General features: G+C 34.2%; 1 protein-coding gene across 1 annotated transcript in view; it reads left to right on the top strand.

The window, feature by feature from the left end:
* The first annotated feature begins 98 nt into the window (after positions 1–98).
* LOC132738910 (uncharacterized) overlaps positions 99–24,872 on the top strand; it is a 69,366-nt gene continuing 44,592 nt past the window's right edge. Inside the window, exons 1-9 of the mRNA XM_060726522.1 lie at positions 99–196; positions 9,688–9,734; positions 10,244–10,375; positions 11,026–11,117; positions 11,315–11,362; positions 11,771–11,890; positions 12,138–12,193; positions 12,434–12,586; positions 13,340–13,790. Coding sequence (XP_060582505.1) covers positions 9,702–9,734; positions 10,244–10,375; positions 11,026–11,117; positions 11,315–11,362; positions 11,771–11,890; positions 12,138–12,193; positions 12,434–12,586; positions 13,340–13,790 — 1,085 coding nt within the window. The 5' untranslated portion in view covers positions 99–196; positions 9,688–9,701. The remainder of the gene's footprint in view (positions 197–9,687; positions 9,735–10,243; positions 10,376–11,025; positions 11,118–11,314; positions 11,363–11,770; positions 11,891–12,137; positions 12,194–12,433; positions 12,587–13,339; positions 13,791–24,872) is intronic.

The raw sequence follows: 24,872 nt of genomic DNA, 5'->3' as shown, positions 1-24,872 counted from the left end.
TTGATTAAAACCCTGACTGAACACATTATATATACATTAAAATTCTTTTCTGTTAAATTGTACATTCACATTAATATATTACGCTTTAAAATGTTATTGATTTGAAAAGAAACAACACTGAAGTTAATGACAGATCCCGTTCAGAAAATGTGGGCAAACTGTGCGAAACAAATTGCGTGTTTTATGCGTCCATGAGGTTGATTTGACAAAATACTTCAATTTATAATTGTTTAATATAATTTGCAAATATATGGCAAAGTATCAGTTTCATGCATTTTTATTTTTTGAAAATGAACACAGAGCTAGATTTACAGTAATCGGATATGTGGAAAATTCGGATATATCCTGTTTTCTCGTATTCTCGGGGGGTTAAGGACTAAAATTCGTTGCATAATATTTATAAAACATTCTGTTACAGTATTTTTAGCCTGATATACAGAGAAATACCTTATTAACAAAATACAAAGAAAGAAAGATCGTAACTGTAAGCAAAACAAAAGATATTTCTGCTTGTATACTCGGTTCCTATGATATCAAGGGTTCTATGATATCAAGGTATTTAAATTTTCTGTGACTGCTAGTAAAAGCAACACATAAGGATTCTAATATTTGTAAAACTTGCACACTAGATTCATTTTCATCTGCCAATAAATTTAATTTGGTGAATAATGAATGTATTTGTGGCAAGAAAACTATTTTATAAAACTCAGGGCTCATCCGGAAGGGCGATTCAGGCGAAAACTTCGCCGTGTATATTCCAATTTCGCTCTTCCGATTGATCAAAGAGAAGTCAACATCGCCGATAAAATCTTAATTCCAAATAGTAATTACTTAGCGATGTAAAGAGCAGAGATTGTATCCGCCCATATGACGACCCCTAATCATCATTATCCAATCAGAGCGTCGCTTTATACTACCCTTCTACCTGTAAGCGAAGCGATAGACCGCCTACTCTAAACAGTAAATAATGAGAGCATCGGCCCGAAACGGTATAATTGTGTGATAGTTTGCGAGTTTAATACGGGATTTGGCGATAATTATAAATTGTTTTTTCCCCGATTATCTAAACACGTGCAATCTTCCCTAATTGATATACACGATGTACTTCGATGGTGGGTTTTTAACCCGAGTAAAGGCGATGTGCAATGGATTTTTTCACGGCTATCACAAAACTGTTAGTCAATTAAAAATAATCAATTTCATTAATGATCAGCGACCGGATTGAAAACTTAATCATAGTTTTGAATGATTTCAGTCTGTTAACATCAAATTTTTACTGTAAAATTGTTATGTCGCTCACGTCATGGCTACAGGGCGAAATGCCCAAACCTAGCAGTAAAACTAAAAGAAAGTTACTGATTCTGATACACCTACGCGAAAATTTAAGAAAACCATTTCGCAAAAATCTGGCGATTGGTATGTTGTAGACAGTGGGGGTGTTTGGCATTGTTCTGTTTTTAGAAATGCCAAATTTGACACAGTTTACACGGTCGTATATCATGTAACGTATATAACAACAAAATTTGTCAAGAAGAAGAGTTCTTATTGTTTCAATATACATATTTGTTTTAATGTCGTTAATATGACGCTCAGATTAAGATTTATCAATTTTGTAAATTTTAAAAAGCATTATTTATAAAGATATTACCGAATTTAACATTTCATGAAAATAAAGGGAGGTAATTAGAAATTAATTTTCTACAATTTCTCAGTCAAATTTTTCAATAAGAAATGAATGTATGTAATTTTAGTGATCAAATATAATGTGCACAAATGTTTGCAGTACATATTTTACATATTCTTTGATGTTTGAAAATTGTTTTATAAGCATAATTATATGCATATAAATCTGACATTACAACATTCAGGACGTTCAAAGAAATTTCTGTTACCAGAACAGAATAGAACAGATTTTATTAATCAATATCCAAGGTGACTTCATCTTCTAATAAAAGTGAGGAAAGAAAAAATATGAAATTGATTTTATCATCACATCTTTTCTTACACATCATTATCAACAAATGTACATGAAAATATATAAACACATATTTTGAGAAAGCTTATAAATAGCTGATCAATAGATATCAAAAATAATTTTTTATATTCATATTTGCAGCTCAAAAACATTTAGATGCCATTGCCAGATCTACTACTAATTAATCTACTTTTAATTAATACTACTATTAATTAATCTACTATTAATTAATAAACTGGAGAAATACTATAAGTGATGTTAATTGTGTTTATATTATATTTAAAGGATGTATAGCCATGCATGTTAATGCATACACATTGGGTTGTTTCCCTTCTCCCTAATTTTCGCGAGGAAGTCACTTCTCCCTAAAATTTCCCCCCAGGATGAGCCCTGAAACCCTCATATTTGACAACCATTTTCCTTAATGATTTTTATACAGTCAATTAAAATATGTTATAAACACATATACTGAAATATAGTCTGTTCATATAGTTTTAATTTTACAGCAAGTTAACTGTTGGAAGTTTTTCACAACTTAACTTGAAAGTTTTGACCCATCAATCCTTCCATACTGGGTACGTTACGATACCGAAATCAACTTGATTTCGGTAAAGTTACCGAAATCAACTTTTCATTACCGAAATCAACTCGTAAAAACCAACCTAGTTAAACTATTGCTATTATTTCTTCATTATTTGTTGAAAATTAGTGAAATAGACTTTCATTTAAAAAAGCTATTGAAAATATTTTATTTTAATGATGTTATTAACAAAAATGTAATTATAGAGTTACTTCCCTTTGTTCTAAACAACCCGTTATGTGTTTAGCATTACCGAAATCAGCTGTGAAGTTTAAATTATGTATATAAATGTACAATACATATATACTGTAGTGATTATTAAAGATTATTTATGATTTAGAAATTATAAAGAAAACCCGACTGCATTGATGGTTCAGTTGCAACTGAAACTAAAATATATTGCAGGTTTAGAGATATTTGGAACACAAATTATGTATTTACAGCAACCATTTATTACAAGACATTAGAACAATTAAGGATGCTATATAGCTGCACGTGATTGTCGTGCATAACAATTTTCTATTTAAATCGTATTTTTAAAAATCTATGATCGGACTTAAATGGAAAAATATAATACTTTGTAATGTGAGTTATTTAAGCTAATTATAAATTTTGTACATGTCTATGTTTTATCTGGAACATACGGTTATAGTACATCCCAGGTTTTATGAAGAAAAAATATCCAACTTCAACCGGAAGTTTATGATTTTCTATTATAAAATAAAATTTGAATACAGGTGTATAATTCGACTCCTCAAAAAAATTTCCATAAACATTATATATATATATATATATATATATATATATAATGTATCAGGCAGTAAAATTGGAAATTGGAAAGTTTGTGTCTTTCTTTTATTGAACAGTTAAACTGTATATTAACAAATCGCTAACATATGTTATGGGGACTCCTTATTATAATATTTAATTATATTTTATTAATATTTTATTTATTCAAATGTTTATTACGAAATAAACCGATGGTCCATTATAATCTTTTATCTTTAACATACATTGTATGTCAACTGTACCTCCTGTCTTAATTACTTCACACCTTACTTAATACAGTAATACACAACATGTCATATCGTACAAGTTATAACATTACATAATTGAAATTTGTCAGTATAAAGTGTTCCATTTATTCCATCATATAAATCATCATTCATGCATATGTCAGTCATTCCATAAATTTATGCTGTTTACAGATATGAAATTTAAAATGATTATAAATCGATCAACATAAAAGCATGACTTAACAACTTTTTCAATAAGAAGAATATGTAGTTATTAATACATTGTAAAGTACCCGGGACATCAAAAAATTGCATACATTTTTGGAACAACTGATATGCAATTTGGTAATCATAATATCTGTCTGTCTGTCTGTTATAATTTCCAATCAACTATTTTAATAGTGATCTTAATTAGGCGGATAACTTCAAACACAGTTTTGTTTACTCTTGTATTTTGAAATCATTAAGAAACATCAAAGAGATGATACGCTAGCTGCTATGTTATCTGACTAAAATATGCGATATGAATTCAAAGTTTAAAACTCACTCAAATAGCTTTTTTCATAGACTTCTGAAATTCATGCAAATTATTTAGGGGTTGTTCTCATCTTTGAAATGAAATCTGATTTTGATTTCGGTAATGCAACACATTATAATAACAAGGGAAGTAATCATGATATAATATACATATCCGTCAATTACATCATAATTTATTATAATTAAATATTATTTTATTATATTATTGTTTATAGTTCAGTTTGACTGATTTTTAGCTCGACTTTTCTATGAAAAGGGGAGCTATCCTACTCGCCCCGGCGTCGGCGTCGGCGTTGGCGTCACACCTTGGTTAAGTTTTTCGTACCACCCCACTTTATTTCAGAAGTATTACAAGTATGGCTTTGAAACTTACCATACTTGTTCACCATCATAACCTCCATCTACAGACAAGAGTACATAACTCTGTCAAGGTTTTTGACAGAATTATGGCCCTTTTTTGACTTAGAAAGTGTATTGAGCTTGGTTAAGTTTTTGTACCACCTCACTTTATTTCAAAAACCATTGGAGGTATTGCTTTGAAACTGACCATACTTGTTTACCATCACGACCTTCATCAACAGACAAGAGGACATAACTCTGTCAAGGTTTTTGACAGAATTATGCCCCTTTTTGACTTAGAAAATACATTGAATATGGGTAAAATCCACTTATTGCCTTAACCCTTTGAGATATTGCTTTGAAACTTTTAATGCTATTTCACATCATTACCCCCATCTGTACGCAAGAGAAGGTAACTCTGTCAAGGATTTGTTTTAAAAAATTAAGGCCTTTTTATCGACTTAGAATCTTGGTTAAGTTTTTAGTACCAGTCCACTTTTTTGACTGAACTGTTTGAGATATTAATTTGAAAGTTGGAATACTTGTTTACAATCATGATTCCCAAACATGTCCAGGAGAAGGTAATTCTGTCAAAGATTTTATTTGAATTATGGCCCTTAACTGTCAATGTTTTGTATTATAGGCAAGCACTAAAAAACTTAAAAAATCTAAAAAAATTCATTCCTATCCACTTGTTCACTTTACCATAAATTATGTCATATAAACATTGCTGTAATATTCAAGGGTATCAAACAACTAGTTCACTTTAAAAATACAGAGATTCTTGTATTGCCTTTTACTGCAAAAACTTTTTTTATTGGCAAGCAATAAAAAAGTCGAGCGCGCTGTCTTACGGACAGCTCTTGTATATTAATTAATCAATTAAACATGTTCTATTAAAATGTTTATTGTAACTTTTACAAGCCGATTTCGGTATGGTAACACATATATTTCGGTTCGTTTAGTGATCTTGATATTAAGATATTTGTTTCTAATTTCATAATTATTAATTATTTCGAACTGATTTTTTTGCATGAAAGTCAAACATAACCTATTGTAATAGATTATCATGAAAAAATTTAATAAAACGCTTAATTGTGATTTTACAAGCCGATTTCAATATGTTAACATATATTTCGGTTTATGACAAATCAGGGAAGTAATCTTGATATTTAGTTATTTGTTTCTAATTTCATAATTATTAATTACTTCGAACTGATTTTTTGCATAAAAGTCAAACTTAACCTACTGTAATAGATTATAATAGAAAAAATATAATAAAATGCTTAATTGTGACTTTATAAGTTGATTTCGGTAATGAAAAGTTGATTTCGGTAACTTTACCGAAATCAAGTTGATTTCGGTATCGTAACGTACCGCTTTTTTTGGGGATAACCTTGATACCGTAGTAACCTCCTCTGAAATGACCCAAAATGGCAGGCATTGAAAATATTCTAAATCATGTCATTTTTATTGGTTCTTTTGAAATAATTTTTTGAGAAACAGTTCTGGAAAAGGTTCATTTATAAGATGGAAGAAAAATCTCATTCATTTATGATATTTAATTATTTATATTTAAATATTTTCGATAAACGTTAAGTACCTTGATATCATAGAACCCCGGGCTATATACTGACCTTCACCCACTAAGTGAAGCAGGTGCTTTCTCGTATTCTCGTGGAATTTGATTGGTTGTTAAGGCTGGTAGCTATGTGATGATTTTATTCTACATACCAGCAGTTCAAATCATTAGTGCCACACCTAATTAAGTGTTAAATGGCCTAAATCTGTAATTTTGTTGTGTTTTGATAACAGCTTGGCAGGCCATATCAAACTTTAAGGATCATATTGTCGCCTCTTTGGTACCAAATGATTTTTATTGTTCCAAAATTAGTTTGAACTCAATTTAGTGTTGTTATTTACATAATTTCTCTAATATATATTAAGTTTACGTTTATTTATTAGTTAGTTATTAGTTATATGAGCATTAAACAATGAATACTACTGTTTTCCATTGCAGTTGTCAAAAAAGAAATGTGTTTAGGACAATGTTTCATTATTGGTTTTTAATTGGAGTTCAAATCTTTTTTATACTATCTATTCGTGGAACAAATATTTTGAGCTTTATTGTATAAATAGTAGTGTGAGACCATCATTTGAAGCGTCTTGCGTCAGAGACCCGCTTCAGGTTTCTGCAACATGGAAAAAACTAGAAAATTGATGATTTTGGGGGGGAAAATTGATAAATTTAATATTTATTCTCTGGATTTTATGATTATTTCCACAGTTATTTTGGTTTTTTATCTGTTTTTGTCGCATTTCTTTTATTTTTTTAACGGAGATGAAAATGCTCTGCTAAATAGACATGTTTTCGGATATCGAAGGAAGTCGCGAGCGGCGCTTCCATCCGTTTTAATTATTCCACGAGAATACGAGAAACCTGGAGAAAACGAGAAAGAGGGATACGTGCTCCTGTAACTTACTGTATTTTTAGCTCACCTGTCACAAAGTGACAGGGTGAGCTTTTGTGATCGCTTTTCGTCCGGCGTCCGTCCGTCGTCCGTCCGTAAACTTTTACTTTAAATGACATCTCCTCATAAACCACTAAGCCAATTTCATCCAAACTTCACAGGAATGTTCCTTTGGTGGTCACCTTTAAAAATTGTTCAAAGAATTTAATTCCATGCAGAACTCTGGTTGCCATGGCAACCGAAAGAAAAAACTTTAAATATCTTCTTTTAAAAAACCATAAGAGCTAGAGCTTAGATATTTGGCATGAAACATCTTCTAGTGAGTGTCTACCAAGTTTGTTCAAATAAAAGCCCTGGGGTCAAAATTGGCCCTGCCCCGTGGGGTCATTGATTTTCCCTATATGCATATAGTAAAAACTTAAAAAATCTTCTTTTAAAGAACCCAAAGAGCTAGAGCTAAGATATTTAGCATGAAACATGTTCTAATGGGTGTCTACCAAGTTTGTTCAAATAAAAGCCCTGGGGTCAAAATTGGCCCTGCCCCGGGGGGTCATTGATTTTCCCTATATGCATATAGTAAAAACTTAAAAAATCTACCTTTAAAGAACTCAAAGAGCTATGGCTAAGATATTGAGCATCAAACATGTTCTTAAAGGTGTTTACCAAGTTTGTTCAAATAAAAGCCCTATGGTCAAAATTGGCCCCGCCCCAGGGGGTCATTGATTTTCCCTATATGCATATAGTAAAAACTTTAAAAATCTTCTATTAAAGAACCAAAAGAGTTAGAGCTAAGATATTTAGCATGAAACATGTTCTAATAAGTGTCTACCAAGTTTGTTCAATTAAAGCCCTGGGGTCAAAATTGGCCCTGCCCCGGGGGGTCATTGATTTTCCCTATATGCATATAGTAAAAACTTAAAAAATCTTCTTTTAAAGAACCAAAAGAGTTAGAGCTAAGATATTTAGCATGAAACATGTTCTAATAAGTGTCTACCAAGTTTGTTCAAATAAAAGCCCTGGGGTCAAAATTGGCCCCGCCCCGGGGGGTCATTGATTTTCCCTATATGCATATAGTAAAAACTTAAAAAATCTTCTTTTAAAGAACTCAAAGAGCTATGGCTAAGATATTTAGCATCAAACATGTTCTTATAGGTGTCTACCAAGTTTGTTCAAATAAAAGCCCTGGGGTCAAAATTGGCACCGCCTGGGGGTCATTGATTTTCCTTATATGTGTATAGCAAAAACTTAAAAAATCTTCTTTGAAAAAACCCAAATAGCTAGAGTTAAGATATTAAGCATGAAACATCTTTTAGTGAGTGTCTACAAAGTTTGTTCAAATAAAAGACCTGGGGTCAAAATTGGCCCCGCCCTGGGGGTCATTGATTGTCTTTATCTGTGTATAGCTAAAACTTAAAATCTTCTTTGAAAAAACCCAAATAGCTAGAGTTTAGATATTAAGCATGAAACATCTTCTAGTAAGTGTCTACAAAGTTTGTTCAAATAAAAGCCCTGGGGTCAAAACTGGCCCGGCCCCAGGGGTGTCATTGTTTTTAACTATATGTGTATAGTAAAAACTTTAAAAAAATCTTCTTTTAAAAAGCCCAATGAGCTAGAGCTTAGATGTTTAGCATGAAACATCTTATGGGTGTCTACCAAGTTTGTGCAAATAAAAGCCCTTGGGTTTAATTGGCCCTGCAACGTTGGGGGTTGGGGGGGCCTATATGCAGGTGAGCGACCTCAGGGCCATCATGGCCCTCTTGTTTTTTATATCATTTAAACAATTTTCTGAGGGAGCAATAGCCAATTATTTATAATTTCTTAACATTTACCACCTTAATATGGACCTAGACCAGCAATAATTATACTACATGTTGAGATATTTGCACAGACACTTGACAGATCCCTACTCTGAACTTACATTTGAATAACAAAACATTGACCAAAAACATTGACATGCGTTCTTATGTGAACAAATATGTTGTGGTAAAATTCTTACTGCATCTGCTAATCTTATTATCTGATAATTAGAATTAGACAGATCAAGAATCTATGTCTTGGTCACAGGTGTATGTGTTCCAATATTTTCCCATAATGATCCTTTTGGTCTATCCCTGCAGTAAATATTGTTCTCCACAATCATGGTCAATTTTATTATTGAAACTACCTCTCCATATTAACAACACAATATGCATTGTTTTACTCCATTTACAAATTCTTTCTACAAATTCAAATATGGCTCTCTGCCATATTCAAATGCGGTGCTCTTTTTAAATATGGGCACCAGTATATTCCTGAATTGTTCTGACGATAGCCAGGCTTGTTCTCACATTCAAAGGCTAATTTTAAGGGTGTCACATTTGGATACCACAAAGCCTGGAGCTTTTAAAAATAATTCTGTGAAATGGCCTGAGCTCAGAATCTCTCCTTCGTGACACAAGTTGTGATGAAGTTTAATTTAAAGCTGTCATCAATAGAGATTATATTGATGTATTGTTGATATTTTTCTGTTGATCAATATTCGATACACCTTTGTAAAAATCAATAATTTTGGTCAATTATTTTAAGGTCTATGAATTATGAAAATTCGATCCAAAACATACAAAAGCAGTCTCAGACTAATTAAGCTGGTGGCCATGTCTAAAACCAAGCTGTTGTTACATTATAGACACATTCAAAGCAAAATCTTATTTATGACTAGCAAAATTCTTCGTCCAGATAGGAAAAGAAACCATTGTATGTTTTGTTGAATGTATGTTCTATTATTTTTAGGTGAATATTTGAAAATGAATGATGAACTTGTATTAGAGAGAGTAAAGGTAATTAACATAATATAGTCAGATGATATTTGTTTGTTTAAAATAAAATATTTCAGCAGTGATATAGCCATGACTGAAAGAGTATAAGAATCTAACACCAGCTGCTGGTACTGACTGGAATATTTAGCTTGAGGGTAACTTAAGGCAGTAATGAGGCTCTGCCAAGATTCTGCTAAACAGTCACCAGAGAGCTATATAATATTCCTGTCAGCCATTACATATCAATGTTTTCATTTAGCACTTTTTACTTATAGTAAGGTATGAATTTGTAAATTCATTCATAACGGTCAAATGACATCATTCTAAGCATGAAATACATTCAATTTTCATAAAGAGTGGGGCAGTTTTTCTATATTTTATGTATTTATGATTATGATAACATTTTTTTATTGTCAATTATTGGTCAATCACCAGTATAATAGCGAGTCTTTTTCAATATAATACTTGTTCAACTTTACAGCAAAAAAAAAAGCATAATGTCACTTTAATGCAAACATTTGATATTTCAGGTTGATTGCCATGGAGGTATATCAGGAAAGGTACGGACAGATGATGATGCCTATGATACACTGCTGGCAGAAATGCAGGAACACTTTACCAATGACCAGGTGGTGTCTGTCATGTCCTATAATCCTAGAGTCGTATGTATTTTTATTGCCTAAAATGCAAAATAAGGATCTTATATAAAAATCAAAGAAATGATTAATATAATGATTGTAAGGTTTTATTACAAGTAACAGATAAAATACTAGTGCATTTTTTTTATCTGAAATGGAAAAAAGGCCATAGACTTGTTTGATAGGAATAAATGTATTGTATTCTTAATGTGACATCTTAAATCTAAAATTAAGATGTTGTTAAGAGTTAGTGTCTAATTGTGTTAAGCTCTTAGATTCAGTTTATAGCTTGATTTTTTGAAGAATTTTTAAGCTATCTTTAGTTTGAGCATTAAGACATTGGAATAACACTTAGTTAAGGTTTTGTGTTTCTATATAACTACATAGGATATTCACTTGAAACTTAACTTACAAGAGTGAACTTAACTTACAAGAGTACAGGGTCATATACAATGTTAGAAGATGTTTGAATGCCTCACAGTAAGCCAAGGTTGTGCCTTATAGTGTTTGTATTGACACTGGAGTAAAATTTGATATAATGCTTTACAACACAGTTTAACTTCTTATATTAGCACAGTATGGTACAGAAATTTATTATTTATAATAAAACCACTTCTGCTACATACCAGGACAGTGCCTATCTATCATATACATGTATTACATAATGTTTTCAGGGTGAACTGTGTGCAGGTATACTAAAAAACCATTGGTACAGAGTGAAAGTAATCAGTAAACTTAGCGGAGGCAGACATGGTTATATTGTTGCGTAAGTCTTTAAAGTGATAATACCAGTCAAAATCAATGCAAAAAAGTAAAGCCTTTAAATAAATCATTTGTTTAATAAACATATAATTATTTTATATTTTATAAGAAACTATTTAGATGACTGAAAAATAATAGATATTGATGGATAGACTTCCCCAAAATATTTTATGATCAACAGGTTTATTTTCTTTCTTAAAGGTGCCGTTTTGTGGATGAAGGACTAGAAAGTACCATTCCAATATCAGGGTATGTAGGGCTGTACATTTTATGGAGTAATTATTTGTAATGTACAGTGAAAAAACTTATAAGATACGTGAACATGCTCTGTGTGCTTAGTATACAGTTCATATTATGGTGTGACTTTCAGCTCAATTTGTTAAGTTTGTTTTTCTGGGGGGATTTTTATACCAATTTTAACATGCCCATGTCTTTGCTGCCAATTCACCTAACCAACTTTTCTGAAAACCTAACCATTAATTACCAATTTCTTTGCAAGTGACTACTTATTTCTCATGAGTAAATAAAATCACTTGTCACAGAGAATTAATGCCTGGCATGAGGATCGAACCAGCACTCTATTACTTATCTGATGCTCTCCCAATTAAGTTAAGCAGGTGGACAATTACATTACTTACACATGTGGTTTAATTCCAGGTTGAAACACCTACCTCCTAAGTATTGTGAACTGGCATTCCAAGTGAAGAATGTACATCTGCATGATATTCAACCTTATTCTATGAAGATTTCACCAGAAGATTTAAGTGTTTACCAAGGGTTAGTTGTACATTGTGAACCATTCTATTTCTTTTGATTCATATTGCTTCACTTTTTGGAACTGTTCTTTCATAAAATATTCCCCATAATTCAATGTTTCATTCTCTAGAAGTACATGAAATATCTGGTAAAATTGTTTTTATTTTAGCCTTGAATATTGATAATGTGCATCCCTGCTTTCAATTTGTAATTTGTCATTTTCAAAGAAAAAGTCGGAGCTAGTATGATTTTATTTGTTCTGATTCAGACCAAAGAGATTCTGGGACGAGGCAGCAGTAAAGTATATCAGTGACAACATTGAAGGTAATTTTATACAGTTAGTATGTTTATACACAGATTTAATTCATCCAGTTTAGCTTTTGAAATCACCAGTAAGATATCATTCACATGGTGTTGCTAAAAAAATAAAGAGTTTTACTGTTAAATTGGAAAAAGAAGTGGACTAACTAAATGTTCATTAAATCATTGAAATGATAAGACAATGTTTCTAATTTATTTAGCGAAATTGTTTCAAATTACAATTTTTTCTTGTTATTATTTTAGCTGCTACAGAGGTTAGATGCAGCGTTATGGAGACATATTTAGACGGCACTCTGTCTGTACGAATGTTCCTTGGAACACGACGTGGCGGACTCATCTGCTTGAATGAATTACTTGTGACAGAAAATTATGCCACATGGACTGATAGACAAGAAGGTGAAGTGTTGTGAAGCTGTATTGATTAGTTTGGCTATTCGAAGAATAGGGAGAGCTTTTGTACTCACCCAGGCTTCAGCATCACACTTGGTTAAATTTTTGCATGCAAGTTGGTATCTCTGAAACTACTGAATAGAGTGGGTTGAAACTTTTCACACTTATTTGAGTGCATAAAAAGGAGGTCACTGTCAAAGGCCTATAAGTTTGACATGGATTTTGACGGAATAATGGTCCTTTTTGAACTTTGAAAATTCTACATTATCCAGGTTCTTGTTGATCAAGCTCTGAGAATAGGTCAAGCACAATGTCCTTTCTACAGCTCTTGATTTTTTCATCCCTATTCAATAAGTTATTGTCTCACAAGACTTTTAACTGTGCTGGGCAATTTATTATTGTTATATTGAAATACTTAGTTAATATGATTCTGCATTGTCAGCCATGTTTGATTTTCAATAAGTGGGTCAAAATAAAAGTATGAAATTTGGCCTTCTTTCACTATGGACCCACTTACTGAAAATCAAATATGGCTGACAATGCTGAATCACCTTAATTTGAAAATGGACAGTTCCAAATTTAAATCAGGACCAGTCTATTACAATTATGCAGCAGGGTGAGTGTTAAGTAAGTTTATTTTTACAAAATAACATGTAGTGTATAATTTACTTTTTTGTAGTTGCTAACCTGTAAATTAACATGTAGATTATGATAAAAATCAGGTTCAAATATTGATCTTAGTGTATATTGATTTTTCAGAAAAGCAAAGCGTCGGCCCCCAGACAGCTGAAAGTCTTACTGCAGATATTCAGAGAGTGTTCCGAAAGAGACAAAATTCAAATAGACAGATAACCAATGAAATGACACGTAAATCAGATACTGAATATGCAAGTAGAACATCTTTTCCTGATGAGAGAGGGGATTTTAGCGATAGATTAAGTGACTATCATGACCGGTTCAGCGAATATAACGACCGGTACAGTGATTATAATGATAATCAGGGTATATCTGCAATCTCCCATAGAAGGTTTCATCGTACACCTAAAAAAACATTGACTGATTTGGACCAAGAAAGTGACCTTAAAAGGATAGGATTAAGCAAGAGTCGGAATGGTTTAAACGGTTTCTCCAACACACATGTGGCTATTGATAGCCAGACAGATGATTCTGAGAAACAAGTTCAGGTAGGAAATTCATATGTTAAAGACGTGTAAGAATTTTTTATATTGGAATAAAATACTGGATATTAACATTTAATGTAGATTAATTATCCCCCGCCGATGGAATCGGGAGGGGGATATAGTTTTGGCGTTGTCCGTCCGTCCGTCCATCCGTCCGTCCGAATTTCGTTTCCGGAGTAGTTCTCTGCAACTAATGGCTGGAATTCAACGAAACTTTATGGGAATGTTGATCAGCATGTGAGGTTGTGCACCTAGGTATTTTCTTCTGGATATTTTTAGTATTTTTAGAGTTATTGCCCTTGACTTAGTAAACGTCCGAATTTCGTTTCCAGAGTAGTTCTCTGCAACTAATGGCTGGAATTTAACGAAACTTTATGGGAATGTTGATCAGCATGTGAAGTTGTGCACCTAGGTATTTTTATCTGGATATTTTTAGTATTTTTAGAGTAGTTGCCCTTGACTTAGTAAAACGTCCGAATTTCGTTTCCGGAGTAGTTCTCTGCAACTAATGGCTGGAATTCAACGAAACTTTATGGGAATGTTGATCAGCATGTGAAGTTGTGCACCTGGGTATTTTCGTCTGGATATTTTTAGTATTTTTAGAGTTATTGCCCTTGACTTAGTAAAAAATTTTAATTTTCAACTTGTGTCGCATGTAACTCAAGAAGTATTTGACCTAGAGTCATGAAACTTTACAGGAATGTTGATCAGTATGTGTAGTTGTGCACCTGGGTATTTTCGTCCGGGATATTTTTACTATTTTTAGAGCTATGGCCCTTGACTTAGTAAAATTTTGCAATTTTCAACTTGTGTCGCAAGTAACTCAAAAAGTATTTGACCTAAAGTCATGATACTTTACAGGAATGTTGATCAGCATGTGTAGTGTTGTGCACCTGGGTATTTTCGTCTGGATTTATTTAGTATTTTTAGCTCACCTGTCACAAAGTGACAGGGTGAGCTTTTGTGATCGCTTTTCGTCCGTCCGTTGTCCGTCTGTCCGTCGTTCGTCCGTAAACTTTTACTTTAAATGACATCTCCTCATAAATGACTAAGCCAATTTCATACAATCTTCACAGGAATGTTCCATTGGTGGTCACCTTTAAAAATTGTTCTAAGAATTTAATTCCATGCAGAACTCTGGTTGCCATGGCAACCGAAAGAAAACACTTTAAATATCTTCTTTAAAAAACCCTAAGAGGTAGAGCTTAGATATTTAGCATGAAACATCTTCTAGTGAGTGTCTACAAAGTTTGTTCAAATAAAAAGCCCTGGGGTCAAAATTGGCCCGCCCCAGGGGGGTCATTGATTTTCCCTATATGCATATAGTAAAAACTTAAAAAATCTTCTTTTAAAGAACTCAAAGAGCTACAGCTAAGATATTTAGCATGAAACATGTTCTAATGGATGTCTACCAAGTTTGTTCAAATAAAAGCCCTGGGGTCAAAATTGGCCCCGCCCCGGGGGTCATTGATTTTCCTAATATGTGTATAGCAAAAACTTAAAAAAAATCTTCTTTGAAAAAACCCAAATAGCTAGAGTTTAGATATTAAGCATGAAACATCTTCTAGTGAGTGTTTACAAAGTTTGTTCAAATAAAAACTCTGGGGTCAAAACTGGACCCGCCCCCGGGGGTCATTGATTTTCCCCTTATGTGTATAGCAAAAACTTAAAAATCTTCTTTGAAAAAACCCAAATAGCTAGAGTTTAGATAGTAAGCATGAAACATCTTCTAATGAGTGTCTACAAAGTTTGTTCAAATAAAAGCCCTGGGGTCAAAATTTGCCCCGCCCCGGGGGTCATTGATTTTTCCTTATATGTGTATAGCAAAAACTTAAAAAATTCTTTTTTGAAAAAAACCCAAATAGCTAGAGTTTAGATATAAGGCATGAAACATTTTCTAGTGAGTGTCTACAAAGTTTGTTCAAATAAAAGCCCTGGGGTCAAAACTGGCCCCGCCCCAGGGGTGTCATTGTTTTTAACTAAATGCATATAGTAAAAACTTAAAAAATCTTCTTTTAAAGAACTCAAAGAGCTAGAGCTAAGATATTTAGCATGAAACATGTTCTAATGGGTGTTTACCAAGTTTGTTCAAATAAAAACCCTGGGGTCAAAATTGGCCCCGCCCCGGGGGGTCAATGATTTTCCTTATATGTGTATAGCAAAAACTTAAAAAAATCTTCTTTGAAAAAACCCAAATAGCTAGAGTTTAGATATTAAGCATGACACATCCTCTAGTAAGTGTCTACAAAGTTTGTTCAAATAAAAGCCCTGGGGTCAAAACTGGCCCCGCCCCAGGGATGTCATTGTTTTTAACTATATGTGAAACATCTTCCTATGGGTGTCTACCAAGTTTGTTCAAATAAAAGTCCTTGGGTTAAAATTGGCCCTGCTTGGGGGGGGGGGGGCTATATTCAGGTGAGCGACCTCAGGGCCATGATGGCCCTCTTGTTAGAGTTATTGCCCTTGACTTAGAAAATGTTTGCAATTTTCAACATGTGTCGCATGTAACTCAAAAAGGATTTGACATAGAGTCATTAAACCTTATTGGAAAGTTGCTCAGCATATTTAGTTTGTTCCTGGGGTTTCGCTTGTGGATTTACCCAGTATTTGTAAAGTTATTTCCCTTGACTTAGTAAAAACTGTTTCATTATGTTGTTATTTGATCCTTGAGTGCTTGAGTTAGAATCGACCAACTTTACAGGAATAATGATCAACATCGCTAAATTACAGGAATAATGATTCACCTCACTGTGAAGCTATGAACCTGGGACTTTGCATGTGGATTTTTTTCAGTTTTGTTAGAGTTATTGCCCTTGAATTACAGTAGTTTAAATTTGCAATTTTCAACTTGGGGTTTGCTTGGGGATATATTCAGTATTTGTAAAGTTCTTGCCCTTTACTTAGTAAAAAGATTTTTAGTTTTCAAAAAATATTTGACCTAGAGTCATAAGATTGACAGAAAAGTGGCGGTGGGGGCACCTGTGTCCTATGGACACATTTCTAGTTTTTATTGAAGAAGAATTAAAATGATTTGTTACAATAACATTTAAAAATATTTGAAAATTGTGAGATCCCTTCTTGATGCCTTGAAAATGGCAATAAAGTCTGGAGATTAAGATGTTTTTACATCTAGGTGAGCTATTGTGATCCCCCACCCGTCCGTCGTCGTGCGTCGTCAGCAATTTTCTTTAAACAACATCTCCTCAGAAACAAATGACTGCACAGCAACCAAACTTTATAGGAATGATCTAGGGTGGTCCCCTGCAAAAGTTGATCAAATGGTTCCGGTCTGTTGCATAAGTAGGTCACAGGGCCAGAAAGGAGTTTCAAAAATGCAAAATTAAAAAATTCTTGTCTGAAGTAAAAGGCCTAGAGCTTTGATATTTGGTATATGATATAACCTATAGGTCCTCTACCAAATTGTTCAAATTTTAGCCCTGGGGTCAAAATTGACCACTCAGGGGTCATAGATTTACCTTATATGTATATAGTGAAAACTTCTTCTTGTTTGAAGGTACAAGGCTTCAAGATCAAAGAATATTACAGTTTATGCCATGATTAATATATAAATAAAGCCTTATGTCTTCAGTTGTTGTGTTAATAATAACCAGTACTCGGCGGGGGATATAAATTCAACGAATTTGCTTGTTTTAAATGTTTTTTAGAAAAGTGGTATAAAGCAAGCCTCCGGAAAGAATGTAAATATTTTCATAGCCTCTATCTGTTAAATGTTGATCAATGCCGGAAATCCTCATTTTACGCTACTTTTCAAAGAACCATAACTATTTTGCCTGGTTTTTGAATTATCTCCCCTTAAAGAAAAATCTTGTCTGGGACATAACTCTAAAACTATAAGAGATATCAACATGAAACTTTGTAGGTGAATAGATCTCAATGGGTAGATGTGCAATGCACAAGAACCATAACTCTTTTTTGCCTAATTTTGGAGTTATTGCCCTTTGTTAATTTTAACACTTTGTACTGTCCGAAAAATAACTCTAAAACTATAAGAACTATAAGAGATATCAAGATGAAACATTATGGGTAGATAGATCTCATTGAGTAGAAGTGCAGTGCAAAAGAAACATAACTCTGTTAAGCCTCATTTTTGAATTATCTCCCCTTTTAGAAAAATATTGTCCAGGACATAGCTGTAAAACTATAAGAGATATCAACATGAAACTTTGTAGGTAGATATATCTGAATGGGTAGATGTGCAGTGCACAAAAATCATAACTCTGCCTTGCCTAATTCTTGAGTTATTGCCCTTTGTTTATTTTTACTTTTTGAACTTTGTCTGGGAAATTACTCTAAAATTATAAGATATATATACATGAAACTTTGTTGGTAGATAGATCTCATTACATAAGTGCAGTTCAAAAAAACCATAACTCTGTTTTGCCCAATTTTTAGCTCACCTGTCGCAAAGTGACAGGGTGAGCTGTTGTGATCGCTTTTCGTCCGTCCGTCCGTCTTTAAACTTTTACTTTAAATGACATCTCCTCATAAACCACTAAGCCAATTTCATCCAAACTTCACAGGAATGCTCCTTTGGTGGTCACCTTTAAAAATTGTTCAAAGAATTTAATTCCATGCAGAACTCTGGTTGCCATGGCAACCGAAAGAAAAAACTTTAAATATCTTCTTTTAAAAAACCCTAAGAGGTAGAGCTTAGATATTTAGCATGAAACATCTTCTAGTGAGTGTCTACCAAGTTTGTTCAAATAAAATCCCTGGGGTCAAAATTGGCCCCGCCCCAGGGGGTCATTGATTTTCCCTATATGCATATAGTAAAAACTTAAAAATTCTTCTTTTAAAGAACCCAAAGAGCTAGAGCTTAAATATTCAGCATGAAACATCTTCTTATGAGTGTCTACCAAGTTTGTTCAAATAAAAGCCCTGGGGTCAAAAATTGGGCCCCGCCCCAGGGGGCATTGATTTTCCCTATATGCATATATTTAAAAACTTAAAAAATCTTCTTTGAAAGAACTCAAAGAGCTAGAGCTAAGATATTTAGCATGAAACATGTTCTAATGGGTGTCTACCAAGTTTGTTCAAATAAAAGCCCTGGGGTCAAAATTGGCCCCGCCCCAGGGGTCATTGATTTTCCTTATATGTGTATAGCAAAAACTTAAATAATCTTCTTTGAAAAAACCCAAATAGCTAGAGTTTAGATATTGAGCATGAAACATCTTCTAGTGAGTGTCTACCAAGTTTGTTCAAATAAAATACCTGGGGTCAAAATTGGCCCCGCCCCAGGGGGTCATTGATTTTCCCTATATGCATATAGTAAAAACTTAAAAATTCTTCTTTTAAAGAACCCAAAGAGCTAGAGCTAAAATATTCAGCATGAAACATCTTCTTATGAGTGTCTACCAAGTTTGTTCAAATAAAAGCCCTGGGGTCAAAATTGGCCCCGCCCCGGGGGTCATTGATTTTCCTTATATGTGTATAGCAAAAACTTAAATAATCTTCTTTGAAAAAAACCCAAATAGCTAGAGTTTAGATATTTTCAGCATGAAACATCTTCTAGTAAATGTCTACAAAGTTTGTTCAAATAAAAGCCCTTGGGTCAAAACTGGCCCCGCCCCAGGGGTGTCATTGTTTTTAACTATAATTATGTGTGTAGTAAAAACTTAAAAATCTTCTTGTAAAAAACCCAATGAGCTAGAGCGTAGATGTTTAGCATGGAATATCTTCTTATGGATATCTACCAAGTTTGTTCAAATAAAAGCCCTTGGGTGAAAATTGGCCCTGCCAGGGGGGGGGGGGGGGGGGGGGCAGGTGAGATCATTTGTTTTTCATTACATTTGTAGTAAAAACTTAACATTGTGAAACATCTTCTAATGAGTGTCTTCCAAGTTTGTTCAAATAAAAGCCCTGGGGTTTAAACTGGCCCCGCTCCGGGGGCCTATATACAGGTGAGCGACCTCAGGGCCATCATGGCCCTCTTGTTTAATTATCTCCCCTTTAAAAAAAATCTTGTCCGGGAAATAACTCTTAAACTACAAGAGATATCAACCTGAAACTTTGTAGGTAGATGGATCTTAATGGGTAGATGTGCAGTGCACAAGAACTTGAACTCCGCCTTGCTAAATTTTATAGTTATTGCCCTTTGTTCATTGTTAGCTCACCTTGCACAAAGTGCAGGTGAGCTTTTAGGATGGCCAACCAAATGGCGTCCATCGTCCGTCGTCCGTCCACATTTTAAATATTCTGAGGACATCTTCTATGATACTGCAAGGCCAGTGTTAATGAAACTTGGCAGGAATACTCTTTGTATGAAGCTCTATCAAGATTGTTCAAAGAATTCCATTTCATGCAGAACTCTGGTTGCCATGGCAACCGAAAGAAAAATCTTTAAATATCTTCTTTTAAAGAACTGTAAGAGCTAGAGCTTAGATATTTGGCATGAAACATCTTCTAATAAGTGTCTACCAAGTTTGTTCAAATAAAAGCCTTAGGGTCAAAATTGGTCCCGCCCCAGGGGGTCATTGATTTTCCCTATATGCATATAGTAAAAACTTAAAAAAATCTTCTTTTAAAGAACCCAAAGAGCTAGAGCTAAGATATTTGGCATGAAACATCTTCTAGTGAGTGTCTACCAAGTTTGTTCAAATAAAAGCCCTGGGGTCAAAATTGGCCCCGGCCCGGGGGGTCATTGATTTTCCCTATATGCATATAGTAAAAACTTTAAAAAATCTTCTTTTAAAGAACTGTAAAAGCTAGAGCTTAGATATTTGGCATGAAACATCTTCTAGTGAATGTCTACCAAGTTTGTTCAAATAAAAGCCCTGGGGTCAAAATTGGCCCGCCCCCAGGGGGTCATTGATTTTCCCTATATGCATATAGTAAAAACTTAAAAAATCTTCTTTTAAAGAACCCAAAGAGCTAGAGCTAAGATATTTAGGCATGAAACATCTTCTAATGAGTGTCTACCAAGTTTGTTCAAATAAAAGCCCTGAGGTCAAAATTGGCCCTGCCCCAGGGGGGTCATAGATTTTCCCTATATGCATATGGTAAAAAACTTAAAAAATCTTCTTTTAAAGAACCCAAAGAGCTAGAGCTAAGATATTTGACATGAAATATCTTCTAGTGAGTTTCTACCCAAGTTTGTTCAAATAAAAGCCTGGGGTCAAAAATTGGCCCCGCCCCGGGGGGTCATTGATTTTCCCTATATGCATATAGTAAAAACTAAAAAAAATCTTCTTTTTAAAGAACCGTAAGAGCTAGCGCTTAAGATATTTGGCATGAAACATTTTCTAGTGAATGTCTACAAAGTTTGTTCAAATAAAAGCCCTGGGGTCAAAATTGGCCCCGTCCCAGGGGGTCATAGATTTTCCCTATAGATGCATATGGTAAAAAACTTAAAAAATCTTCTTATAAAGAACCCAAAGAGCTAGAGCTAAGATATTTAGCATGAAACATCTTCTAATGAGTGTCTACCAAGTTTTGTTCAAATAAAAGCCCTGGGGTCAAAATTGGCCCCGCCCACAGGGGGTCATTGATTTTCCCTATATGCATATAGTAAAAAAACTTAAAAAATCTTCTTTTAAAGAACTCAAAGAGCTAGAGCTAAGATATTTAGCATGAAACATGTTCTAATGGGTGTCTACCAAGTATGTTGAAATAAAAGCCCTGGGTCAAAACTGGCCCCGCCCGGGGGTCATTGATTTTCCTTATATGTGTATAGCAAAAACTTGAAAATCTTCTTTGAAAAAACCCAAATAGCTTGAGTTTAGATATTATACATGAAACATCTTTAAGTAAATATCTACAAAGTTTGTTTCAAATAAAAGCCCGGGGTCAAAACTGGCCCTGCCCCAGGAGGTGTCACTTGAGTTTTTTAACTTTATGTGTGTTAGTAAAAAACTCAAAAAAATCTTCTTTTAAAAAAACCCCCACAATGAGCTAGAACTTAGATGTTCTAGCATGAAACATCTTCTTCCATGGATGTCTACCAAGTCTTGGTTTAAATAAATCCCTTGGGTGAAAATTGGCCGGGGGGGGGGGGGGGCTTATACAGGTGAACGACCTCAGAGGGCTCATGGTCTCTTGTTAACATTTGGAACATTGTTAGGTGTCATAACTCAGAAGCCATAAGAGATATCAACAAAGAAACGTGTGTAAGGTTGATAGGATAGCATTGAATAGAAGTGGCAGTGCAAAGAACAATAACTGCTGCCTTGCCTAATCTGTGGAATTGCATTCACTTTTGAACCTTTCTTCCGGGAGCGGACATAACTTTAATCTGTACTTTTCCTGTGTCCAAAACCTATTCGGGGGAGCAATCACCTGGCTCAAACTGGGCTCTTGTCAGAATCTGTGTTATCCACTTGCATAGATTTCTAAAAAATGGTTTACTCTTAGTATGTATAAACAGATCAAAATCCAGTGGTCCTGGTCTTTCCCATATTTGTTTGGACTTGTAAGCCGTAAATCTGGAGAGAAAAAAAACGTTATCTTAAATCAACATCAGGTATTTTTTTTTTTCAAACTAAGTTGGCAGATAATCATGTTATAAGAATTTCTTTCTATTGAAATAGTACATTAAAAATTATTTTCTCGGTACGTTTTTTAAAGGGACAGAATCTGGATCATTTTTTGGTAGAGGTCTGTTATATAATTCAGTCACACGACCCAGGCATACACAGTGACAATACTCAGATAGGCAAAGAATGAGAGGGGTAGGGGAAGCTAACTGGCCTTCTGGTGATCGAAAATGTCAGAAAAGAAATTGAACGCAGACGACAAATTATAATTGAATCAGCATTCATGGACTTACATTAGCAGATGACCAGTTTAATTGACTGATCAAATCAATCAGTCGAAGGAAGGAATGAAATCTCCGCGAAATTACTGAATACGCATAAACAAAAATGGATGTACTTTAGTTAAAGGCAGACGGCATTACATCTCCTTCTATGGGAGAGGTGCTATGTTGACCCTTCTGACCTAGGAGGAAAGTTGAAATCCGCAGCGAAGGGCCCAGCAGTGTTCCGGAGGATACCTCGTCAAATGAATGGTGCTCCTAAGGAAGGGTTGCTATTCTCTAACTCATATTTTCTGTCAACAATCTATGCAATCAGACAGAATAAGTCCGAGTGAACAAGGATGTTAGATGATAATGAAAGTATTCAGGGAGTCAGATCTGCGTGTAGAAGTCCTTGTCAGTAAGATAAGGATCTGTAAGTGAGCTTGATTCATGCAAGCGCGAAAGTGACAAGAGATTCGTTATTCGAGGAATGAAAGAAGGCGACAAGCAAAACTGAAGTCTGCTAATACAAACCGGCTTACAGTGACTCAAAACATAGTGCAATTCATAGTAGTAGTAGAAATTTAATCGGCAAATAAGTAAGGAATAATGCAAGCGAGGTATGCAAGAGTCATTAAAAAAAATCACGCGCATTCTAAAACTTCTATGTTTGGGCAAAATAGCAGGGGAGGTACCATGTGATATGGTCATCAGGTAAATGAATCTTCAGCAACAGAAGTTAGCATTGTTGCAAGCATCATTGAGAGGTCAGGGGCTGAAGTTCAAGAGAGTCGTCTCCGTGAGATGCAGGCTCAATTTAAATTCCGAGTAGAAGGTAAGGTGGATTGAAAACATTCAGAATGCAGTAACATCACAATTTTTCTAAAAATAAGAATTATTAGACACTATCCTAGATGATCATTTCAATCAATTTGGCATATTATTTTATTGTTTTTCCCATTAGCTATCCTGTAAAAACAATAGTCGTAAAAAGTTAATGTTATAATTCAAGTGGAGTGATCATTTTAATCTTATTGTGATCTTTTCAAAGACTATCCATCGGCAGTGGCAAATAACTTCTGATAGTTACAGGATAAAGTTTCTTTTATTAAAACTTTTTTTATCTCAAACACTGGGGGGGGTACTTTGGGGCTTGTACATGAAGCTTATTTCAGTTTTGTTCCTGTACTGTTACATTAGAATATACTATTGATTAAAGGTCATAAGTGTTTTTGTTATATGGGTACTAGTATATAATATTTTAATGGAAGCTATGTTTGGTGGTCCGTGACCAAGTGTAAAGGTTGTTGACTTCAACCAGCTTGCCCATGCAATGCAGGTTGGTTCGTATCCCAAACAGGTGAACTTGATTCTTTCATATGAGGGAGCTATTAGCTAGCTTACAGAATGTCGGGTTGCTTTTGCGCAGTTTGCGTCTGAATGTGCTCGGAAATGGGCAACCTGAGGGTCTTCCTCCACGCAGTAAAGTGGAAGTCGCCAGAAAACCAAACCCGCAAAAAACAAGGTGTTGTTTTCGTGATTTTTATGCTCCCCGGCATATAGTGATTGAACCGTCGTCGGTCGCACCGTTCTGTTCGTACGAGGTTACCCCTTGAACGGCACAGTATTTGTTGGGAGTGTGTATGTTGGTGCTTAGTTCTACCTGTACCAATTGGCTTCTAGTGTTGTCCGATTTCTTGAAAATTGATAACTATCGGACCACCCCATAATCGGCAACAATCGATAGTCCTTTTTAAAAAATCGATTATTTAAAGTGGTTCTACCATCGCTGAAGTTGCCTATGGCGTAACTTTTTTACATGCAGTCAAAAAGAAGTTTCCTGACCGAATCTCTTTAAATTCAAGACAATTTTAAAGTATTTTTTTTGTATTCAAACCCTATTTAACATGGTTAATACTACTTAGAAAATTATAGTTGTTAGTAAACATAACATTTTAAACTTATATATCTACTGTAGTTAAATTAGTGATCTACAATACTACTCATTGATATTTTGACCTGTTGACTAGTACTAATAATGACACAAAAATTGACTGTCACAAAGTATGTATTGGTATTTGTGTTGTTTTTATTGAATTCAAAGAGCAAATCATACTAAAGAAAAAAGGGCCATTATAAGTGTGAAACTCGATGGTACTATTGGCAGACAATTGAGATGTGGTGGTCATTTATCGATAGTGATTTTTGAGTCCGACGATATACCAGCAACACTAATGGCTTCTAAGTTTACACACTTACTAATCAATACAAAGTGCATGATCTGGCAAGTACATAACTCTGGCTTTCATATTTACCCAAGTTATTGCCCTTTCAGCACGTTCAGCACTTAGAAAAT

This window comes from Ruditapes philippinarum, unplaced genomic scaffold (assembly GCF_026571515.1).
Source record: "Ruditapes philippinarum isolate M1 unplaced genomic scaffold, ASM2657151v2 ctg1785_1_1_1_1, whole genome shotgun sequence".
NCBI lineage: Eukaryota > Metazoa > Mollusca > Bivalvia > Venerida > Veneridae > Ruditapes > Ruditapes philippinarum.
This window is presented reverse-complemented; position numbering and strand designations above follow the sequence as displayed.